We start from the raw sequence: 23,621 nt of genomic DNA on the forward strand, positions 1-23,621 counted from the left end.
TCTGGAAACGCACAGACGTGAAGTGGCTGGTGTGCAGTCTAGTCCTTCTAGTTATTCAGTGGGGACCTACCTGCCCGCTTTAGCCTGCACAAGTGAACCACTCGGACGGAGAGCGTGTGAAGGGCGGGGTCTCGAGCAGGTGTACCCCCAAAGGGGCGGGGCCGAACTGACCGCTTTGACTCTGCGGGACGGGCGCTCTTCTTCAGATGCTACTCACACGTCCCTGAAGACATTTGGAGTTTCGTTTTGTGCACTGTCCTCTCGGAGTCTGGAAATGGACCTGCTCCTCTGGGTACTGCTGGCCGTGTCAATCCACGCTGCTGCTGGACAACGTAAGAAGTCGCAATTATTCGGGCCACATTTAATTTATTTGTTTATCCAAAGTGAATTAATACAAGCTGTTAGAGATAATGCAGTAATACTTATTGACTAATACAGTTAAGAAGTGCAGATAATTAAAATTAGAATATATATATATACACACACATAAAGTATATATATATATATAATATATATATATATATATATATATATATATATATATATATATATATATATATAAAACAAAGCATAATTTCCATTTCCATCAATCTCAGTTCTTTAACTGGCGATGGGTATAGGAGACTCTGAGAGGCGGGGTGAGGCACCTGCATGTCGTCACTAAACGATACGGACTTACAGCCATTAAACTGTTATCGCAAACGGCAATGCCCAACGAGTCTTACTAAAATGATAAGTACAGTAGTTTACTTGGTGCTGGCTGTGTTAATGGTTTATTGTTTACAACAAGGGCATACGGCACCGGTGAAAAAAATGACAAGGATATGCACTCGATTGGACAAGAGTAGAAGTCGCTCGTGTGCGCTACACAGCATCCAGCACATCTCTTCATCACGAATCTCGGTCAGTTTTTAGATCGTCTTTGTAGACTTGAAGGTCCCTCCTCACACTGCTTGTACTAAGGTCACACATTGGTGCCCTTCCGTCTGTCGTTTTTTCCGAACCAAACCGTCCGGTGTGCGTGTGGGTTTCCTCCTAAAGTTGTGAAACCTAAAGTGAAGTGGATCGGTGATCATCTTATCCGGTCTGTGCGATCTGGGACTGTTCACACTTTCAATACCTCCAAATGGAAAAGTGTTTTAGGAAGATGCCTAAAAAGAGCGGGTTTCCTTGTTATTCTCGTCGTTTACTGTGTGAATTTAAGAGCCAAACATTTCGACACCTTTCCACAGTGTTTAAAATTCTCGAAAACAAGAGTTACGTAGTCGTTTAATTGCAGGAGTCTAATTTGAAAACGTGTCGATTTAAAAATAAATAGATGCATTAGCGAGTCAGAAGAGCTTTTAGATTGTTGATAATTTGCACTATTTGTAGTGGGAATAGCGATAATGCTGCGCCCTCCTTTTTTCCTTTTAAAAATAAAGGCGCCAGAGTGATTCTTCAGGCTGATACCATACGGGAGTCATTTTTGGTCCCCAAAAAACCCATCCACGTGAACGTCCCAGTATGAGCCTTTATTTATTTATATCTGTAGAGAAAAGCCAAGCAAAATGACACCTTTTATTGGCTAACTAAAAAGATTACAATATGCAAGCTTTCGAGGCAACTCAGGCCCCTTCTTCAGGCAAGATGTAATACAGAAACTGGAGTTCCCGGTTTTGTATAATAAATAGCCATGAATAGATAGAAAAGATTTGCGAAATAGCACCGGGTCGCGTTTTTGAAAGGACCCTCGCTTCAATCTGTTGATGTCCTGCTAGGTTGTCTAACAAACATAATAGATTTCGGGATTTTATACATAATGGGATGTTTTTGAAAATGCAAATAGTTAAACCTTTCTTAGAATAAATGTGTGCATTGTGAAGCAATTGTTCTATAAGGAAACATACAACACAGTAAAGAAGCACAAAGCGCCACTAAAGGACCAGGATTTTTAAGGGTGTGTGCCCAGTCACACGGTTCAGAAGACGCGAGTGTTACGTTTGTCCCTGCTTGTGCTTCAATGACATGCAAATAACTTCACCCGACGAGTAACTGCACGTCACATCCCACTGTTCCAAAAACAACGATCCTTAGCAGCGCAAGAATAAAGGGCAGAGAGCAGTGAATATAACCCAAAGCCATGCACGGCACAGAGCGGCCTTGAAGTAATTCGCCAAGGCGTTCATTTTCTAAGCCCACAGTCCTGGAGGGGGTGTCAGTCCACTGTAAGACACAATCGCTCATACGGGGTCGACGTAGGGCAGGGGTCTCCAGCTCTGGTTCTGGAGCCCTACTGTGGCCTCAGGTTTTCATTCTAACCCTATTCTTAATTAGTGACCGGTTTTTGCTGATGATTACCTTTTTTAACATTCATTCCACTGAAGTAATTCATTTTTTCCTTTAAATGGCACCGGAACAGATATGAAGAGAGCCAACAGATGACTAGCTAAATTGGGGCCTCGACCTTCAACCAATTTCACCCCAACCCGTTTCTTAGTTAGGAAGTTGATTTTTATTGTTAATTAAACCAGTTATTTAATTCCATGACTAGTTGGTGCTCTCATTCTGTCACAGCTGACATTTCCAAAACTTTTGATTTTAATTTTTCTAAGAATAATACCAAAATGTTTTGTGGACCTGAGCAGATCAACACTCCTGAGGCCTTCCCCTTTCTTTATTTCCAGATGTTGTATAATGGATGCAGGTTTGCTGTGTTAGATGTGTTGGCTCATTTTGTATCATTAGTTTTTGGCTGCTAATTAAAGAAAAAAGAAATAATTAAAGGGTCTAAAATAGCAAGTCAATTAAAATTAAGGCAAAAGAGTTAATTAGCACCAAAAGCTGGTCATTAATTAAGAAGACAGTTAGAATGAAAACCTGCAGCCACAATAGCTCTCCAGGACCAGAGCTGGAGAAGGCTGATTTAAAGCTATCAATCATTTTAATCGAAACCTCTCTGTGATGTGGGGGAACCAGATTACCGGTGCAAAAAGCCTTGCAGACACGCAAAACAATGAAGAATATTCTTCAAAGCACACTTCTGTCAGTAACCCGAAAGGGTTTGCCTGGAATATACATTTCAGCTTATGAAATGCTGCCAAGAATTCTCATCATTAATCACAGGAAGACAAGTCATAGTTGACACCCGTCAGATATTAAAGTTCTTCTAACAGTTAGCCATTTTGTTTTAGTGTCTTTATGTAACTTTAAGTGCTAAACCTTAAGGTTTGAGATGTTGAAGTAGTCAGGGTAGCTGCTTGGGCTCCTGTCCTGACCCGGCCACTTTGTCCAGCTTGTACGTTTCCCTTGAGTTCACACTGGTGTTTTTCATTTATGTGTGTTCGACATCACAAAGCTGTAAATGAACAAGTGGGTGTTTTTGAAGGCCTCCTTTTAGATTTCTTTAATTATGTGTTACCAAGATTTATTTGGCCTCGACAATCTTCAACTGTATTAGGCAGTTTCCAGAATTAATGAATATCTACGCCATTTTTAAGTGAGGGCCCACATTTCTTGAGAAGGCCTGGCAGCACATTTGACCTGATAGCATTGCTTTTTTAAATGTATTTACACTTTTTATTGTTTGTATTATATAACGCATTGAACTGCAGAATAAGAAAAACACTGCCTTTCCTGCACATATCGATCCTCAAAATCAATAAAATCATACCTGAAGAAAACAAAAGTAAACCAGCAGAAAGTGTCTTACCTTAATTTTCAGGCTGCACTGAGTTTGCCAGAAGTGTGGATATACCTGCAGAATAAAAAAGTAAATAAATCCTGTTGTCCAGTTGTTTGTCTAGTTATCAAAGATAATTTCAATGAAATTTTAAATGATTAATCTTAAATCAGCGCAAAGCTATAGCAATTAGGTATTTAAATTTCAGAAAAACTATAGATTTTAAGTTTTTTTTATTTAAGGATACACTGTGGCAACTTTGAATTTACAGGAAATAAAAATTCAGCAGGGCAGTAAAGGAGCTCGTCGTCATCTGCTGGAGTCTCAACAACCTTCACTTCACTTGGTGCTCCAGCAGAGCTGGCACTTCGTCTTTAATGGTGGCGTGTTCTGCTTTATACACAGCAAGTGACAAGCTGAATATCTCGGCAGTGATACATACTGTAGGCAAATTAAATTACAGTTTAAATGTTAAGAAACATAAAAATGAAAGTACTTTTGGATTTAAAATGCTGTCATCACATGATATGAAAACATTTTATATTCAGATACAAGTTCTTGATTGCTTTGAAGAATTACATTAACCAAAACATAATGTTTCATCTAGTCTTTGTTTAATTATCACTTAGTGGCAAAATCCCAGTGTTTCCCAGATTTGGATGTTTCTTTTCAGAGATGGCCATTCGAATATGTCGGTATGATCTGTAGAAAATATGTCTTGTACATAGACAGATCAAAAATGTGGACTGCAATCACTGAGCAAGACACTTAGCCTGCTAGTGTTCCAAAAATGAAAATATATATATAACAAAACAATTGTACAGTGTGGTGGTTGTTGTAAGCTCTCAGGGATACATGCAGATAACAAACGTAAAGTATAGAAAACACTGTAATATTTTAAAACTGTAACCCAATTCAGGGTCTCAGGGGGTTGCGGCCTATTCGGCATGACTGGGTTCAAGGTAGGAAACGGTTCTGGGCAAGGCAGTGGTCCATCACAGACCCACTCACATAGGAGTCGCCAGACAACTTAACCAGCCTGTCTTCGGAGATGTGCACAGGTGCCAGAGTGGTTCTACCGAGTGATGCCATAGAAGAATCATTTTTGATTCCCAAAAGTCCAATCCACGTGTAGGTTCCAGAAAGTACCATTTATTTATTTAGATCTGTGACAGGCTCTATACAATAAATGACCTTGAACAGATGATAATTGATTTGAGGAATACCAATGAGTCACGATTTTAAAAGGACTATTGCTGCATACATCCAGTAACACAGGCTAAGTCCAGGTTTTCTTAGTTTGTTTGTGTCCTGCTAATTGACCTATCATACATTAAAGATTTCATTTTTACCTACATATTAGAAAGATTTTCAACCCAAGAATCAGTTCCATATACAAAAAAAGCCCATCCCAGAATGAAATAGTTCTTTGTCAAGCAAAGACTCCACAAGGAACCACACAACCCAGTAAAGGACCATAACGTGCCATTAAAGAACCATTACATTTAAGAGTGTTTGAGGAAAACTGAAACTCAAACAGATGAATGAAGAACATGCAAACCCCACAAGGACAACAGCCAGTCACGACATTCAAAATCAGGGTGGTGGATATGTGAGTCGGCTGTGCTGCTGTTACTGCTGAACAGGCAGGGTGGTCTAGGGGCTAAGGAAGTGGGTTACAAGTCAATTTGTGTTCCTAGCTCCCTGTGTGACCCCCGAGCAGCTCCATTGACTTGTGTATGTTCCAATTGTACTTTGGATGTCTTTTTTTTATTTGAAGGGCTTTGGGATGATGTTCACGATTGAGAGGACCTGTGTAAGATAAATAAGACCTGGTTGTTTAAACATAAATAGAAGCTTTAACATTTCAAAATAAGCCTCCGGAGTTTTTCAGCTTATATATATATATATATATATATATATATATATATATATATATAATATATATATTTATATATATATATATATATATATATATACACAGTATATATATATATATAAATACATGTTATGTCTCTTATAGTGCATCTTCATTCTCATTTCCTAAGCAGTTGAACAAATAATAAAACTAACCGAGTGCTAAGTCTGTGTGGAGTCTGTGCGTTCCCTTTATGTGCGCACTGACAACACTGCTTCTCAGCTTTTCTTCGTATTTTCCAAAGATGTGCAGATGAGATGGACTGATGCGCACATCCGTGTCCCTATGTTTGTGGCCTGCTATGGACTGGCGTCCCATCCAGTGTTGGCCTCTGCTTCATGTGAGATGTTGGCAGGTTTGGAGTCCTCACAATCCTGCTTTGGAAGTAGCAGGGTCATGAAATGGGCAAGCGGAACATATTTAACTGTTGCAGTTAGCCTGGGTAACCTACCAGAATTTTAACCATAATAAATGTCATGGGTGTGTGTACTCTTAAAAATAAAGGCGTCAGAGGAGTTCTTCAGAGCAATACCATAGGGGAAATGTTTTTGTTCCAAAAAGAACATTCCACATGAAGGTTCCAGAAAGAACCTTTGTTTATTTATATATGTAACAGGTAACAAAAAATGATGTGATTATAATAGGTTTGTGTAATCCCAGCGGCTTCCTAATCTTAAAGAGAATCTTGTTGGATACAATAAGGCTGGCTGAGTTCAGGTTTTCTGAATCTCTTCCTATCTTGCTAGTTATCCTCCTAGACACTAAAGATTTCTGTTTTGTCCACATATTAAGAACCAAATTCAAGTGCAAAGACCCTTCACAGAATTAAGTGGTTCTCTGTTAAGCAATGGTTCAGCATGGAACCACACAAGCCAGTAAAGTGCCATTAAGGAGCCGTAATTTGTGAGAGGGTGTGAGTATATTCATCAAAATGGTGACGTTGTTATTTGATTAAAAGATAATCTTTTTAGATTAGCAATGTTTAGTTAAAATATACATTTCCCCTTTATAACTGTAAAAAAATCTTTTCACAATATTTCAATCAGCCACAAAATGTAGTGAAAAAAATTGCAAATTGGAAAAGCGGGGAATGCATGGCCTGCATAACACAGAATTCTTCAACTCACCATTCCATTCCCAGCGGCACCGGAGAGCTTTGGCTGGCTCCATTGTTCTCTGTTCTCCTGCTTTATTTCTCCATCCTCACACTTGGAGTTTCCTCCAGCTGCCACATCTTGGCTGCCCAACACTTCTGCTGCTGTTTGCTTGCGTTGCTATTTATTATTATTTTAGGGTTTTATCACCATCTAATCTTTCTATGCATTGCCTCCATTGCAGTCTCCTGATTTTCACTCCCGTCACTAAGTCTATAGTCTTACATAGCTTCTTTACTTCAGCATTAGCCCTTATTCTGCCTGTGCCACCTTAATTTAAGAACCCAAATATCTTCCTCAAGAACATTCTTTCCCAAATTCGCAGCATGTTGTCTTTACTTTTTGTTAATGTCTAACATTCAGCCCTTTACATACATACAGCTTTCATTATGACTTTATAAATTGGTACCTTTTGTTTTCTGGTCAACAGACTTACTTGATGTTATTGGTCACTGTAAATTATAATAATACTTTATATTACTTTAATTTCAGAACATATCTCATAGTTTTTATTTTAAATTATTGTAGTATTTAAATTTATTGCTCCTCAGTTTTTTTTTTGGATTCTCCAACATGTTTAGTCAGCTTCAGGATCACAGGTGGCTGAAGCCAATCAGAGCAGTGGCAGGACAAGGCAGGAAGCAACACTGGGTATGGTGCGCCAATGCATGGAAAAAAATAAAAAGAACAACTGCACATCTTTAGAGAATGAGAGGAAAACTAGAGGCAACGGAGGAAAAACAAATCAGGGTTTGACACCAGATGAGCACTTTCACTTCGCGCACATTTAGCTGTGTGTCATAGACTGTTATTACTTGTCTGCCAGTTAAGAAATAAGGAAAATGTGAAGATCTCAGAATCAAAACAGGCAGCCGACTCCAGATACAACAAAACATAAATGGCAAAAACTGTTATGGCAATAAAGACTCTTCTGACCAAGAGAAAGATGTAAAGCCTGCAGTGTGCCTCTAATCCCCCCATCTATCCGTTTTTCTAATCCGTTTAAAGAGGGTAGGTCGTGGGTGTATCTGAAGACAGCAGTGTGTGGGAATAAAGACGACAGGCTGTTTTGGATGAAAAGCAACCTCTAGTGGTCATACTGGTGCCATCGGAACACCAACAGAGTGTAATTGCAGACAAGCAGTACCGACGGGATCAGTCATGTAACACCCCAACATCACGAAACATCAATCACATTGCTCTATGGTTAAGATAATGGTTGTGGAAGGATTATGTGACTCAAAGGGCGTTTTGTGACTGACGTTGTGGACATTACCTGACCTATGTCACAGGTATTACAGGCTGCAGTTAGACTCGCCTCCATTGGAAATGTACACAACGGACTTTAATTTTGTTTGGACTGTCTCCTCAGCAAAAGCGAGCCCCTTTGAAGTGTTTGTTTTTAAAATAAATTGATTATATCCTATTACTTGTAGAAAACGTGGTTAGATCTCAGTAATTATGAGGCTTACATCACACTTACAAACCTCATGTCACATGATGTCTTTCCCCTTCTGTACACTTCATTGGTCTTTGTCATGTGATTAATTCCACACCAGGGTCGCTCTCTTTTTTCAAACTGCTTTTGAGATCTTTCTTGTTTTCGAAGTACGCGATGTTTTACTAAATTGTCTTTTGGCCTTTATTCATTTAATTGAGCAGTTTATTTTAAAAATGAGAAGTCCAACCCTCTATTTTCTTTGAGAATAGCAATGGATTTGACTGTTTCTGTATTTTTCTTTTTATTCCAGCTACGACTCTCTCCCCGACCTTCATTCCTCAGATCTCATCATTTAACTACCCAGGAACTGTCTCTGTTACAACGTTTCAGATGAAAGAACCGCTGTGTTTTTTCAACTTTCAGTTGTGTTCAAACCAGTGCAACGTTTGGGCTGTGGTGGCCAGTGCTTCAACGGGTGAGTTCCTTTTATTTTGTCTGGTAGCTGTCTTTGCTTTCTAGTTAATACGTATCTGATGGGGCGGTGGGTGAAGGAACATGCTCAGATGTGCATGGCATGTGATTATTAAGACAGGCTGCAAATCCAGCAAGGGTATAACCTGGTTGTGTGTTGTGTTTCCATTAAAACAATGCCAGGAGTTACTACATTTTGCTGAATGACACTTGCACAAGTCAGTCTTTACTTCATAGCAGCACTTATATCTGGCACTGCCAAACAAACAGCTTTTCCTGGTTGTTTTATACTTGGGTTCTATGGCATTTCATATTTTTAATCTTTTCAGGAGGTTGTCCCCTATCTAAACACACAAGTGATAAAGAAATGATCACACATTTGTAGTGTTAAATGGTGATTACTGAACCAACATCCAGAGCCGTCACCTGCTTGTCGGTGTCAACACAAAAGATAAACCCACTGGGCCATGCAAGGTGAGGGTGGAATCAAAACAAAACTTAGCCGCTCTTCTTTGTCATGCCTTCCTGAATGCACAGCTCTTGAGCAAAGCTAAACATGGAGTCACCTTTTAAACTGCTAAACGGCACTTTTTACTTGTCTTAAGTCACAAGTACCAATAGCATATTTAGCATGTAGCATATAAAGCATATTTAAACATTTTTTACATAGATTACAAACAAAATAATCTGAATGCATTTACTGCTGTAACTTTTGTGGGGAAGAATATTATATAAAAAAAGTGATTCATATTCTTTATAGTCTTCTCTAAGTTTCAGACTGTAGGAATGAAAATCTTATACATCGTGTTTTCAGTGTACAGGAACTGACAATCAAAAACCAAATAAAGATCAATGAAATAAAAAAAGATTACTAAGTGAATATCAGTAAAGGTATTGAACTGAAAACTTATTATCTTAGACAAGAAATTCAACATATATCATACATGGACTATAAGGTTATTAAAATTAATGTTTGTGGAAAAGTTAACTATATAAACATTAACAAACAGAAACACTTGTACAGTGCCAATAAAAATAATTCACCCCTTAGAAGTTTTCACATTTTATTGTTATATAATACTGGATTTAATTTGGCTTTATTGAAACTGATCAACAGAAATAAACCCAATCTTTAATGTCAAAGTGAAAGCACATGTCTGCAAAGGGTCTAAATTAATTACAAATATAAAACACAAAATAAATGATTGCAAAAGAATTGGCCTTCTTTCATGTGACACACTCAGATCCTCACTGGGCAGCCAATTGGTTTTAGAAGTCACATGATTAGTTCAGTGGAGATCACCTGTCTGGGGCTTCAGTTGATTGCAGTATAAATGCAGCTTATTTGGAAGGTGCAGCTTGTGGTCAGCCAGTATCATGGCCTAACCTACATAATGATGACAAAGGAACACACCAAGCAACTCAGTGATAAGGTGATGGAAAAGCACAAGTCAGGTGATTGAGACAAGAAAATATCCAAGTCATTGAATATCCCTTAGAGTCTAGTTAAACTAGTCATTAAGAAATAGGAAGACTATGGCAGTGCTTTAAATCTGTCTAGAGAAGGCTGTCCACAAAAACTGTGATCATGCAGGAAGATGACTAGTGAGGAAGGCCATCAAGAGACCTAGGAGAATTCTGAAGGGGTTACAGGTTATAGTGGCTTAGAGTGGAGAGACTGGGTAGACAACAACTGTTGTCCAGGTGCTTCACCAGTTCCAGCTTTATGGGAGAGTGGCAACGAGAAAGCCACTGTAAAAAAAAAAAACCATACACATACTGGTGTTTGCCAGAAGACACTTGGGGGACTCTGAAGTCAGCTGAAAAAAGGTTTTGTGGTCTAATAAGACCGAAATTGAGCTTTTTGGCCATCAAACCAAAAGCCATGTTTGAACACTCCACATTATCAAAAACACACCATCCCTACCAGGTAGGATGGTGGTACCAAGATGATGGATGGAGAATGGGAATAGTTCTCTGCATCATGCCCTGAAAGGCTTGTTTGGGTCTAGGGTAAAATGAATATATCAGAATATAGAGAAATCCTGGAGGAAAGCCTGATGTGGTCCACAAGAGACATGTGCCTCGGGAGAAAATGTGTTTTCTAGTAAAACAACAGACCAAAGCTCAAGGCCAAAGATACACAAGCATGGCTTCAAAAGAACAATGTTTACAGTTGTCCTGGAGTGGCAAAATCAGAGTCCAGATCTCAATCCACCTGAGAATTTCTGGCCAGGACTTGACAAAGGCTGTTCACTCACCATCGTCATTCAACCTGATAGAGTCTGAGCAGCCTAACAAAGAAGAATGGGAAGAAATGACATCATCTAGCTGTGCAAAGCTGCTAGAGACCTGAGCACACAGATGTAAGGCTGTCATAGCTGCCAAAGGCTCATTTACTAAATAATGACTTGAAGGGAGAGGATACTTATGCAATCGGATATTCTGTGTTTTATATTTATTCAGACCACTTTGCCGAAATCTGTTTTCACTTTGACATTAAAGAGTTTTGTTCTGTGGATCAGTGTCAAAAAAGTCAAGTTAAATTGAATGTGATTCAACCTTGTACAACACTAAAATGTGAAAGCTTCCAAGGAGGTAAATACTTTTTATAGGTATTGTATATATAAAGTATATCCATCCATCCATCCATCCATTTTCCAACCCGCTGAATCCGAACACAGGGTCACGGGGGTCTGCTGGAGCCAATCCCAGCCAACACAGGGCACAAGGCAGGGAACCAATCCTGGGCAGGGTGCCAACCCACCGCAGGACACACACAAACACACCCACACACCAAGCACACACTAGGGCCAATTTAGAATCACCAATCCACCTAACCTGCATGTCTTTGGACTGTGGGAGGAAACCGGAACGCCCGGAGGAAACCCACGCAAACACAGGGAGAACATGCAAACTCCACGCAGGGAGGACCCGGGAAGCGAACTCGGGTCTCCTAACTGCGAGGCAGCAGCGCTACCACAAAAAAAAAATCTTGGGAAGGAGACGAGACGTGAGCTTCTCAGAAGACACATTGACATCACGCGAGACAAGGCAGTGAGACAAAATGACGGCTGCTGTACAGGCTTTTAAATGATCGATGTGCAGCGCCACAAGCAGAACACGCAGCTCGCCAGCAGCAGCAGCAAGTCAGCAGATGATCTGACCGCATCTCCTTAGCGTGCGTTAGCTCTTCACAATGCAAACAGCATTATACGCCCCGCAAGAAAGAGATTTAAACATGCCTGGGGCTGGAAATAAAGTACAAAGAGTAGATGACACAGTAGAACATCATAAAGAATTCAAAAATGTTAGCGCAGTACACATGCACAGCTGGTTAGAGATAATGGAAGTACAAAAATTCCAAAGTCTCAAAAAAAGGATAGGAAAGATCGCATTAACGCAAACAAATGGAAATTATTACTCAGTGAAATAACAGAGCAGCGAAAAGAGATTGAATATACTGTTCGGATTTAAACGTTAAGTTGGAGACTTGTAGATTGTCTAATTCGTGTTGCCAGTGAGAAGTAAAAGATTCCAAAAACGTTGTCGCGGTATGAAGTCCCGTGAGACAGAGATTTTTAACATGAGATTCTTTCAAGTCACGCCCTACTTACAACTATTTTCAAACAAGACCACGGTCATCTAACCTCAGTCCTGTGAGTGCTTTAGTCAGACACACTTCCTGCGCTCTCAGCTCTTATAAATTTTATCAGGACAATAATTTTATACGTTCTAGATGACACGTCAATGACAAAGCGAAGAAGAAAGAGCATGGACAAACATTCGAGAAAGTCGTCTTATTTATTAGAGAGAAAGAAACGACATTCACTCACAGGCAGTTATAAGTTGCGTTGTCACGATGTAAATCCAAACACGGAATCAAAATTCAATGCGATCTTGAAGAACAGATAATTCCAAATATTGTTTTTACAAAAGTTTTAAAGTAAAAGTGAAAATAATGCAAATGTAACAATTCCAATTAAAATAACAATCTCTTTAAATTGTATATCTGGTAAATCAATCCCGAGGGTGGGTGAGCGAAGCGAGCAGGGGGGCGGAGCCCCCTAGTAGTTTTAAAGAAACACTTCAAGGCAACAAAAAAGTAAATAAAAAATGAAAGGTTATAAGTTCAAAAGTATATCTTAATTCTGTCCCAGCAATTGGCACTGTGGTAGCCTTGAACAGAGCAGAATTCATAATTAAAATCTAACAGAATAACGAGCATTTCAACACTTCAACACATTCCTGTTATAAAGTCAAAGACCTATTGGTCAACTGTTGGTGTGTGAGCCTATCACAGAACACAGACACACTAAGACACACCCACACATATTCTTATTGGTGAGCTGTGACCAGGACTGCCTCCCAAAAAAAAACAAATTCTTACTTATGTAGTAAATGCACTCACAATGAAATGCTGACTGACTGATTTCTGATCCGTGTCCCTAATCAGGCAGCCAAGCATCTTTAACTGTTACGCTTTCAATTAAATCAACCAAATTGTCACAATGTAACACAAATTAGGCAGCACTGGAATGGCAAAACCACCCACCAAACCGCATTTCCTTCAAGTTGTAATGCTGTGATGCAGCTCTGTTTCAAATTGATTTTCAGTTGTCATGCATTGTAATAATAATCATTGTCATCTGTTTCCATTTATGATGTCCTAAACGTTACAAAAGTTAAAAAAAAGTCATAAACTGTTTTCTGAACACTGATAACCAGCTCTCTGTTACCACTCATCCAAGCTTCCTGCTTGACTCATCACTGTGAATGATCTTCTCAAACTTAGTGAATGTTTTTAAGCTTTCCAAAGAAGGTACTTTAGTGCATGCTTAATTCTTTAATGTGCCTTACACAGATCATCCTTAAAAAATAACACTCTGACTTGTTTTTTTGTTTGACATCAAAATATAATCCAGTTAAGTATTTTGTTGTGGTTCTCAGTGTGTCTGGAGTATGATGTGTTCTTGTGACATGCTGTGAAAATCATTAACATTTATATCCATCTGTGAAAAAAAGGGGAGCCAGCAAATGTGGAGATGGGATCAAACATCCTGAAAAGTGGAACAATGGTAAAATCTACAGGTCCATGTTTGAATCTGAGCCGTGTTGGTGTCTGTCTGAAGTCTGCATATTATCTCCATGTCACAGTGGTTATTCTGATTTTCCCCTGCAGCCTAAAACTGTGCGCAATAGGTTAGCTGGTATCTCTACTTTGACCCAGTACAACTAAGCGTGGGAGTATGGCGGCACCTCTAAGGCTCTGGACTCTGTCTAATGCTTTAATGAAAACTCAGATTCAAAAAAGGGATGGAGGATGTGAATTCATTGCTGACTAAACATTCAGTCACTCCTTTATGCGGTGCATCCAACTGTAATAGTTACAGTAGGACTAACACAAGACAATCTTCTGAAGTCTCATCTGTTTCTTCTGCAGTCTTTATGTTGCATTTGGATACACTATGTAACTGTATAACTGATTCCTCCAAAGCATGAATGTGTTAACAGTATAATTGTTCCTTTCACAGGTGTAGCAAACTTTCCATCTCTGAACTCCTTAACTTCATCCTTCTTCACCTCATCTCAGTACAGTGCTGCCTTCCAAGCAAATGGCTTACAGTATTACATGGCTACAGTGGGGAATGCAACATCATTTACTTGCACGCAAAACACTCCTCTCAACGGTGTCATTAGAATCGGCAGTAATCCAACCTGCACGGGATACAACTGCAATGGACCAGTGCCTCCAAACACTGTTGTCAGGTAAAACTCTTCTGTTGTCAGGTGATTAAACTCACTTTGTGTATTTCATTCCTGAATGAATAAGGAGAGGGACAGTATTTTTATGACTGTTATACTGCTAATGCAGCATTACAAAAAAAATATACACTGTACCTAAACATAAATCACACATTTACCAGCAGCTGCATCTTTGAAGAAGTAATTTGTTAAGTCCTCTTCTTCAGTAAATTCATTCTTCTTTTCATGACAAACATGGTAATACAGGGGCTGACACTGCCTCTAAGGTTTGAATTTCAGAATGGCCACACTCTGAGTGGAGGGGCTTTTCTATGGGTACTCCAGTTTTCTTTCCCATATCTCAAAATTGAGCACTTTAATTGGTGAATTTAAACTAGTAGGTTATGAACTAGTGTGTGTGTATGTGTGTGCGTGTGGATGTGTGTGCAATGCACAGATGCCCCAGTAACAACTGTAGAGAAGCCATGGCTGTCCACAAACCTCAATTCAGTTCATTTGGATGGTAATTAATCAGTTCTTTATTCATATACTGTATTTACAAGAACAGGCTCATTCTATACCATATTATGATTTGCAAAAATAAAAAAGTGCTTCAGTGGCTTTATCCATCTAATATAAGCTGATTACATTCTGTTGGATGCACTCAGTATTGGCGTTTTGCAGTGTGCCATCTATTGGATTGTATTACCAAATACCATATAACTGAGGTGACAGAAAAATTGCCACTAAAGGAAACTTTAAATAGAAAAAAGTATCAACTAAAAAGAATGACAGAGGGTGTAGTAATCTCATTCAAGTCCATTAAATATTCTGGTGATCTGTTTTCTTTAAGGTAGCAAAATAAGAGCAGGAATAATAATGAAAATAAATAACAGATTCCATTAGCTGCTATAAAGAGGTCATGTTGGCCTCATAGGACCTGAGTCTAAAGCCCCAGTGGTCATCAGCTACTGCCCCCTGTGTGATAGTCAATGGGCTCCAATGTTTTTGTCCTTTCTCTGTCAGCCTTTTTTATTTCCTATCATTTTTTCTATTTAAAATGTCCATTATTAGGTTATAGTCTTGGTTGCATAAGTCATCTATTAGAATGAAAAATGCAGTATATCAGTACATATAACAAACACCTTGGAATGGTTTTGTTGAGAATGACCCCCTTAAGTGAGTGTGTTGTGGGTAATGCAGACTGTGGTTAAACTCTGCTGAGTACATTTTAACTAGATGGTGCTTCTGCACTTAGATTTAAGTGCTAGATCATGGTGTCAACCAAGGAAATACACAGCCCACAAACCGGGTAACCCTTTATTAATTACTCGCTATGTAAGCCTGTGCTGTAAAAAGCCCGGGGTCATAGAAACTATTGAAATCGTCAGAAAAAAAAACTGAAATATAGAGATGTCAGGTAATTGAAAGGAGCCACGCTGAGTGTCTCTCTCCTAGAAGGATTCGTTTTGCCGATGTGCTCGCATCACTTGTGCATTAGCAGCGGGAGGAGAAGTAATAGGGATACCGTTTTGCTGATGTTAGAGACTAAGCGACTTTGACTTTCTTCTGAGGTTTTGTTTTGCTGACGTGCTGGCCTCTCTTGTGTTATTAGCGGCTAAGTGTGTTTTCTGTTTCCCTCACCCCATCTCCACCTCTCACTTCTGGGCCAGACAGACACACACTCTTCCATGAGTAGACGTTTATATGTAAAACAATGTCCCCAAAATAAACAGGCACTTGACGGCAGTCAAAAATGCAACAAAGAGCAGAGCAGCAAAGTAAAATTAAGCTCAGGATGGTTTAATGGTCTGTCAAGATGTCAGTATTTGGACGGGAACTTTGTTCAGCAGTCGGTTCTCTCCAGAATGAGATGTGCCATGTCGGGAGCATCTCGGTTTTATAGTGGAGGGTTGGGAAGGGGCGGGGTCAGTTTTCCTATGTGGGCGATTTCTCAGGGCTGTGGGAGAAAAAGAAAATGAAATCAACAGCCACAATGTGTCCTGGAGTGGTAGTGCTTACCTCAGATGAACTCAGAAAGCGTACCTCAGACACGCATTTGTGACAACCAGTAGTGCACAGTTTATCATGGACTGGTATCTTTGGAACTGATTCCATAGGCTTCAATACAAACTGAAGTAATGTAGAACCTTTCCAACTAGCCCTGCAATCCATATACAAACCTGGGATTTTGCTTCATTTCACACTACCAGCCAAGACAAGCTTACTTGCCCTAATCTTTGCCCTACGGTGCTGCCCTGCTGGTGTGTTATTAATGTTTAACCCTTTCAGTTCAGCCCCATTGTTTTAGACCCTCCGGTGGGACTAAACAATAATGCAAAATTCAAAAATTAAAAGTTTCAAATTATTCATTTCCTCATTGGTATAATTAAAGCACAGTGTTTTGCCACTAAAATGCTGCATTGCATGCCCCAATACCACATGCAGTATTTTACTTTCTTACTACATAAATGGCCAAATTTCTACCTGCCCCCAACCCCACTTCATGGCATTCTTGGACATCCTGATTTGATTAGGTGCAGTCTGACAGGTAGACTATTATCTACTAAATGAGAGTGGGGTTGCAACTTTCAAATGACTCCACATTAGGGAGTATCTGAATTTCAGATTTTTTTTTGTAAACATGTTTATGCATCTTACAACTATTTGTGTTGTAATTCGGATACACTGTATACTTTCTTTAACAACTATAAATATAGTCTAACAGAATAAGATCTGCCCTTCAAAATGATTCATAGGCCACGGATCTTCAATAATGGGTGTATATGCTATGGACATTTATTTGAAAACAATAAAATTTGAGAAAAAGAATTCTGGTTTTGTACTGCTTCACAAAAGTACAACTAGAATTATTACAATTTTATTCTCAGTTTTCCTGTCACATTCAGTGACACCTTTAAAGTGTTTGGAAGCTTATTCCAACACTTATAGAAATAAGAATAACATTCAAACTGCAGTTTTTTTGGTAAAAATGATACTGAATTTTGCCAGATTATTCTCCTGCAACATTTGTGTACAACATAACTAACAGAATAATTCTAAAAGAGAAATGTCTGACCTTTATTGTGAGGGGTAGAATATGAATATTGAGTGAAGGGAGATGAAGTTCTAGCCAGTTAAACTAAAGCAGCAGTAAATGGACATAAATGAGGCTGAGTTTCAAGGGTTAATCAAGAGCGTCGAGCTGTTTCCATTAACCTGAGTGTAAACAGAGAGTTCAGTTTGCATGTATGCCTTCCATGCTGTCCACTTGCTGTGTTTTGACGCTCAAGTGCTCAAGCCTCACAGGACCCACACCATTCCTCATGCTCTGAAGAATTAGATTTTGATCAAGAATGTATTTTATATATCTTTGGATGAAATTTATTCTAACACTTCCTTTCTCCTTTGTATTTTTTAATTTTAGAGTGAGGTACCTGCTGAGTGACAGTTTGAATACCAAGATTTTCCAGGTGACACCGTGGTCCTCACCTATCAAGCTTGTAACACGTAAGTGATTGAATTGTTTAGATTTTCTGAACCAAATCCACATAATTTCTGAACTCTGGTGTATCAGGCCCACATGTTCACCTTTTGCAGAAATTGTTTACTAGAGAATTATGGGAAGTATTGAGCTGCATCTCTCCATTTGGGATTACCAATCAATCTAACAAGCACATCCTGTGATATGAGAGGAGAACCACAGTAGGCTCGCACAAACAATGACCAGGCCTGACATTTAAACCAAAGACTTCAAATCTATAAGACACAAGTGCTAACCACAGCATCACCACGTCTCCTAATCATTTAAGTAGCATATCACTTTATATTTATTTAGTTTATTAAACACGAAAAAGAATGCAACATATATACAAAATAAAATGTTCAACATAATAACAATGCAACACATGCTTAATCAAATACAGGAGTCCACTTCTGTAAAGAATCCTTCTGCAGGAGAATTTAATCCAGACGTCAGATAAAACCAGGTTAGTCATAGGTGTGAAGATTCATCCACTCCAAAAATCACAACTTGTCTCCCAAATCTTATACACATTGGTCAGTTATTTAATATCGTTCACACCAGATTGAAAAAATGACCATTTTAGCTAAACTGACCTTTAAAGTCTTGTCTTCCTTTATTCCTGATCTGCTGGGCCAGGATGGAACAATGCCGGTCAGTGGCTGCCGGTTTTTATTCCATCCCAGATGCTTAATCTTGCTTGTGAATTTCCCCTTGGGATTAATAAAGTATCTATCTATCTATCTATCTATCTATCTATCTATCTATCTATCTATCTATCTATCTATCTATCTATCTATCTATCTATCTATCTATCTATCTATCTATCTATCTATCTATCTATCTATCTATCTATCTATCTATCTATCTATCTATCTATCTATCTATCTATCTATCTATCTATCTATCTATCTATCTATCTAATCCTTACCAATAGCAGATCATACTTATTTTCATGGCGTGTTATTGTTTTAACTCTGCAGTGTCAGCTTATTCTTATATAGTGGATTTTTCCTTTACAAGGATATCATCCAAAAGATTTGAAGCCTAAAACCAATACGTTTTTCAGTTTCAGTTTCCTTCCAAATATTTTATTAAACCACTAGCCACAGTAACGGTCACAGACAAGTAATAGAATAGTTAAAATATTTCCTATCTCTTCCCTACACGTATATTCAGTGCCTTTCCTCTGTATTTGCATGTGTGTGAAAGCCTCTTCACCTGCGCTCCCTCTCCTGACCATGTTCCTGTAAAGTCTGCTTCTCAGACTCGGCCTTTACTAACAAGGTGCCTTTCTCTGTCCGGCTTTAAACTTGCTGTCTTTGAAGAGAACTCTCTCTGTGTGGCTCATACACCTTTACTCCTCTTCGTGCCTCTCACACTCACCCTTCCTCTTTCGTGACGTCACTAAAACCAAACTGACCATTCACACTTAAACCAAACTGACCAATCAGAATGCTCAGAGAGACTGGACACACAGACTTTAGCGTTTAATTATATAGGAGATATAGTTCACCATGAATATACACAGCTGTAAATGAAGACAAGCTACACAGAGAACCGCTGGCACCTTTGTCATTTGGATTTTCTTGCTAATAAGGGGCAATTAAAAACAGAGAATGCAGCTGTTTAAGACTAAAATCAGCAATTAAGGGTTCAAAAGCGGTACAACGAAAATGAATCGGTAAAATATCACTTGAGCAATAAGTGCTTCATCAGTAATAAGTGACTTCTCATGAAGTAGTTGGGTTAGAACAAAAACCTGCAGCCACTGCGGCCCTCCACGATCACATTGCTTACCCCGTGCTAGACTGTCGCATTCCTTTTTGTGGTGAGTGCCATTTCTTTAAGAAGTATTGCTTTCTTTCTTTTTTTAGCACTGGATTACAACAGCATCGATACATGGTTTGGGAAGAGATCTGGAGGAATGATTGTCATCACTTCCATTTTATCCTCCCTGACAGGAATTCTGCTGTTGCTGTTGGTCGCGATGTTCTTGCTCACATGGTCAGTTCCAAGGTTTTAATTATCTATCAATTTAGTGATCATTTAGTGTTGTTCACATCTATCCATCTAATTTTTGTGTTTGGTGATTTTTATTATTATTCTCTGTATCTATTGTTGGTATTAGCTTCCTATAATTAGTTATCTATAGACAAACTCTTTCCCAAATTGACAAGGTGTTATACCCACAAGAATTTGACTTTATGCATGTCCAATGTTCACTCTGAAAATCTCTTTACTTCCACTATATACATGGAAACCTACAACCCTAATTCCAGAAAAGTTGGGACAGAATGGGAAAAGCCAATTAAAAACGAAAAGTAAGGATTTGTAAATTTACTTTGACTTGCATTCAAATACAAATCGTATAAAGACAAGCTTTATCCCTAATCAGCTGCATTGTTGTTTGGAGATATACATTTATTCTAAAGCTGATGCATGCAACACATTCCAAAAAAGTTGGAACGGGGTAGCTTGGGATCAATAAAAATATGACTATGTGAAATCAGAAGATAACGTGAAACAGGTGAGGCCCTTGAGTTAGACAATGTAAGTAGCCTCCAATAAAGGCCTAGTCCTTCAAGAGTAAGGATGCCAACAGATGCATCAGTGAATAATCCAGCACTTCGAGAACAATGTTCCCAACAGACAAATTAGTAGGATTTTGGACAGTTCAGTCTCCGCAGTACACCTTATAATTAAAAGATTCAAGAAATCCTGTCAAATCTTGTTGTGTAAAAAACAAAGTCAAAAACTGCTTCTGAATGTATGAGATTTCTGATCCCTCAGACATCAGTATGTAAAAAACAGCCATGCATCTGTATTGGCTATCATGACATGGGCTCAGGAATACTTCAGTAAATCTTTGTCAGTCAATGCCATTTGCCACTGCATCCACAGATGCAACTTAAGGCTCTACTATGCAAAGCAGAAGCCATACATCAACACTGTCAAGAAGCGCCACCGACTTCTCTGGGCTTGGCTTCATCTGAGATGGAAAGTAGCACAGTGGAATCCTGTTTTGTGGTCTGACAGGTCAACATTTCCAGTAGAGTTTGGAAAAATAACAGCCATCCTTTTCTCTGGATGAAAGAGGAAAAGGACCATCTAAGCCGGTATCAGCATCATGTCCAAAAGGCAACCCTCTGCCATGGTATGCGTGTGTGTCAGTGCCTATGGCAAGGGAAACTGTGAGGCCGCTATTAATGCAGAAAGATATTCATACATTTTGGAGCAACTGATGTCATTTTCTCCAGAGATGCACCTGCATTTTCCAGTAGGACAACACCAAATCACATTCTGCCCAGATTACAAGTGCATGGCTGCTTAAGCAGAGAGTGCAGGTACTTGATGGGCCTGCCTGCAGTCCACTGATCTGTCTCTGATTTTGAATGCAAAACATGGCAATGAAGGCACCATACAATTGTGCATAATTGATGAATGGGGGTAAACTTCTGCTTGCTAAATGTAATCAGCTTGTGTCTTCAGTGCCCACATGCTTGATAAGTGATATGAAAAGAAATGGTGATGTGACGCAGTGGGAAATACTCGACTGTCCATGCTTTTCTGGGGTGTGTTGCAGTCATCAGGTTTGACATCAGTGTATATTAAAAAAAAATGAAATTTACAGAGTAAAACATCAAATGATGTGCTGTTGAAGTGTTTTCAATTTCATACAAGGTGAAGAGAATTTATAAATTTCTACTTTTTGTTTTTATTAGTATGCCCCAACTTTTTTCAAACTGTGATTGCAGGATACAAACTAGATGTTGCATGTCCTGCTTATCTATAAGTGACTAGGCTACTTGACCACAGAGGTGTCAAAACAGCAATAACATACGTTGAAGTGGTGTGAACATTACCTTCAGGTGTAATATACTGATGCACCCAATTGTGCCATCTTATCATTTAGACTTTACTTAATCCATCAAGTGGAAAGTATATTTCTGTAGAATGTTCCTCTTAATAAAAGGCACCAAGCATCTGGGAACATTTTGTACGGCATCTCCAAAACCACCTTAAGTTTGAAGCTCCTACTGAGTCAGACTGCAAATTTCTGTAGATGTGTCACTTACAGGTGTCTGAGTGGATTGCACAAGTTCTTACAAGTTCAGAATTCACCTCTAACTTTCAGACACTACCCAAAACAACTACTGAGTCAGTGAAGGCTAGAAGTTCCAGAAGTCATCAAGAGGCTGCAAAATTGTCACATACTGCCTCGTTAGCATGTGCATTGATTGATTTCAGTTTGAATGCAAAACCTCTCTAATGAGAATTGGCCTTCATGCTATCTGCTACTTTACTGCGGGGCAGCTGCTTTCTCCTGTAGGTAGAAGTGAAGAAAACATTAATACCAAAGGTACATGTGAAGTTAATAGGTAACTCTGAGTGAGTGTGGGTATATCTGGGAGTCTGCTTAGCTGTCATTCCAACATTCCAACAATTGCTCCCTGAATGAGATTTGCTTGTCCTCATCTGTTAGGTTGAACAGATTCATTAAACAGATGAGGACACGAGTTCCAAAAAGAGAGCAAGTGGTTCTGGACTCTAAACCTATAAATGATGCTTGTTCTTTGACACAACCTCAAAAGTCCTACTTCTTTCATTTCTCATTCATGCTTATCTCTGCCCAGTTTTGTATAACAACATTTGATAAATGTCTTACTGGTTTGGTTTATTTTTGCTTTCACTCTCTTTTTTCAGCTCTGGCTATTTCCAAGGAAAAGAGGATATTAGCACAAATAATCCTACTGCCCTGGGACCTGTGAGCATGAAGCAGTACAGCTTCCACCAACGTACAGCCACTCCGAGTACCACAACCTCCAGCGCTGATCCATGAGATGCCTTCACCGATCCATTTTAGCCATGGGCTCATGACATGTCCAACACATTGACCGGCCTTTTCTGTTGCTTTCTGCCATGTTTTTACTGCCACTTTGCGACTGAGTGATAAGCCTTCCAGCCATGCTTCTGATATCCGGTGTGGGGAGTTAAAGGGCATCTCAAAAGATGGGAAGTCATTCTAGTTCATGAAAAGCTGCCTGGCATGCCGGGTTTCAGTGAAGTTAAAATGTTTTCTTTTATTTTTTATATAACGCTTAAACATAAGAAGAATTTAGAACTTTTGAAATGGAAAGGCAACCTCCGTAGTTTAGAATAAAGGATGGGTGCTATGTGAAGATGAAGGAATCCCACTAGCCAGAACCAGGCAGCTTTGGACAATCATCACAATTTTCTGATGGATATACATAAAAACTATTTTTTATTTCTTTTTATCTTTTTTAAATTGGTGATTTGTACTGGAATAACACATTTCTGTAAATAAATGAAGCCTAAATGGTTGAGTTCACTTTTAACAGGACTGCTTTCTGGCTTTTTGTTGCATAAAACATTTTTCATGCCACTAATAATTTTTATTCATTTGTAATTTTCAATAATAGCCCTCATGTTGAAGTTCTTTACGCATTAATTACAATTACTTCAGAGTCCAGGAAGATCAAGTGGCCCACTACAGTTGACACTGAAGTTTTTTATTATTCATGTCAATGTTATGTCTTCACAGTACTGGTATGTGTTAAATTGCCACATTAATTTGTTTTTTAAGGTGAAGCATATTTGTAAATAAAAAAAAAATACGTAGCCTGTTCTTGTATTTTAAAATGGGAATTTTCAAACATGAAAACAAAAGCCTTAAATGTATTGAA

The 23,621-nt window shown here is 38.9% G+C and overlaps 1 protein-coding gene across 1 annotated transcript; it reads left to right on the forward strand.

Annotated features, from left to right (window-relative positions):
• On the forward strand, positions 1–23,273 carry LOC114655856 (uroplakin-3b-like). Its single transcript, XM_028807130.2, has 6 exons — positions 1–332; positions 8,485–8,649; positions 14,180–14,414; positions 17,818–17,900; positions 19,791–19,920; positions 22,621–23,273. The coding sequence occupies exons 1-6, from the start codon at positions 275–277 to the stop codon at positions 22,754–22,756; spliced, it is 807 nt and encodes a 268-aa protein (XP_028662963.1). The 5' UTR covers positions 1–274; the 3' UTR covers positions 22,757–23,273.
• The last annotated feature ends 348 nt before the right edge of the window (positions 23,274–23,621 follow it).

This window comes from Erpetoichthys calabaricus, chromosome 8 (genome assembly GCF_900747795.2).
Source record: "Erpetoichthys calabaricus chromosome 8, fErpCal1.3, whole genome shotgun sequence".
Taxonomy (NCBI): Eukaryota; Metazoa; Chordata; class Cladistia; order Polypteriformes; family Polypteridae; genus Erpetoichthys; species Erpetoichthys calabaricus.

Coding starts and splice junctions, on each gene's coding strand:
- LOC114655856 (XM_028807130.2), top strand. CDS start 275: ATGGACCTGCTCCTCTGGGTACTGCTGGCCGTGTCAATCCACGCTGCT. Junction 8,650..14,179: donor GGTGGCCAGTGCTTCAACGG/GTGAGTTCCTTT, acceptor TTCCTTTCACAG/GTGTAGCAAACTTTCCATCT. Junction 17,901..19,790: donor ACCTATCAAGCTTGTAACAC/GTAAGTGATTGA, acceptor TTCTTTTTTTAG/CACTGGATTACAACAGCATC.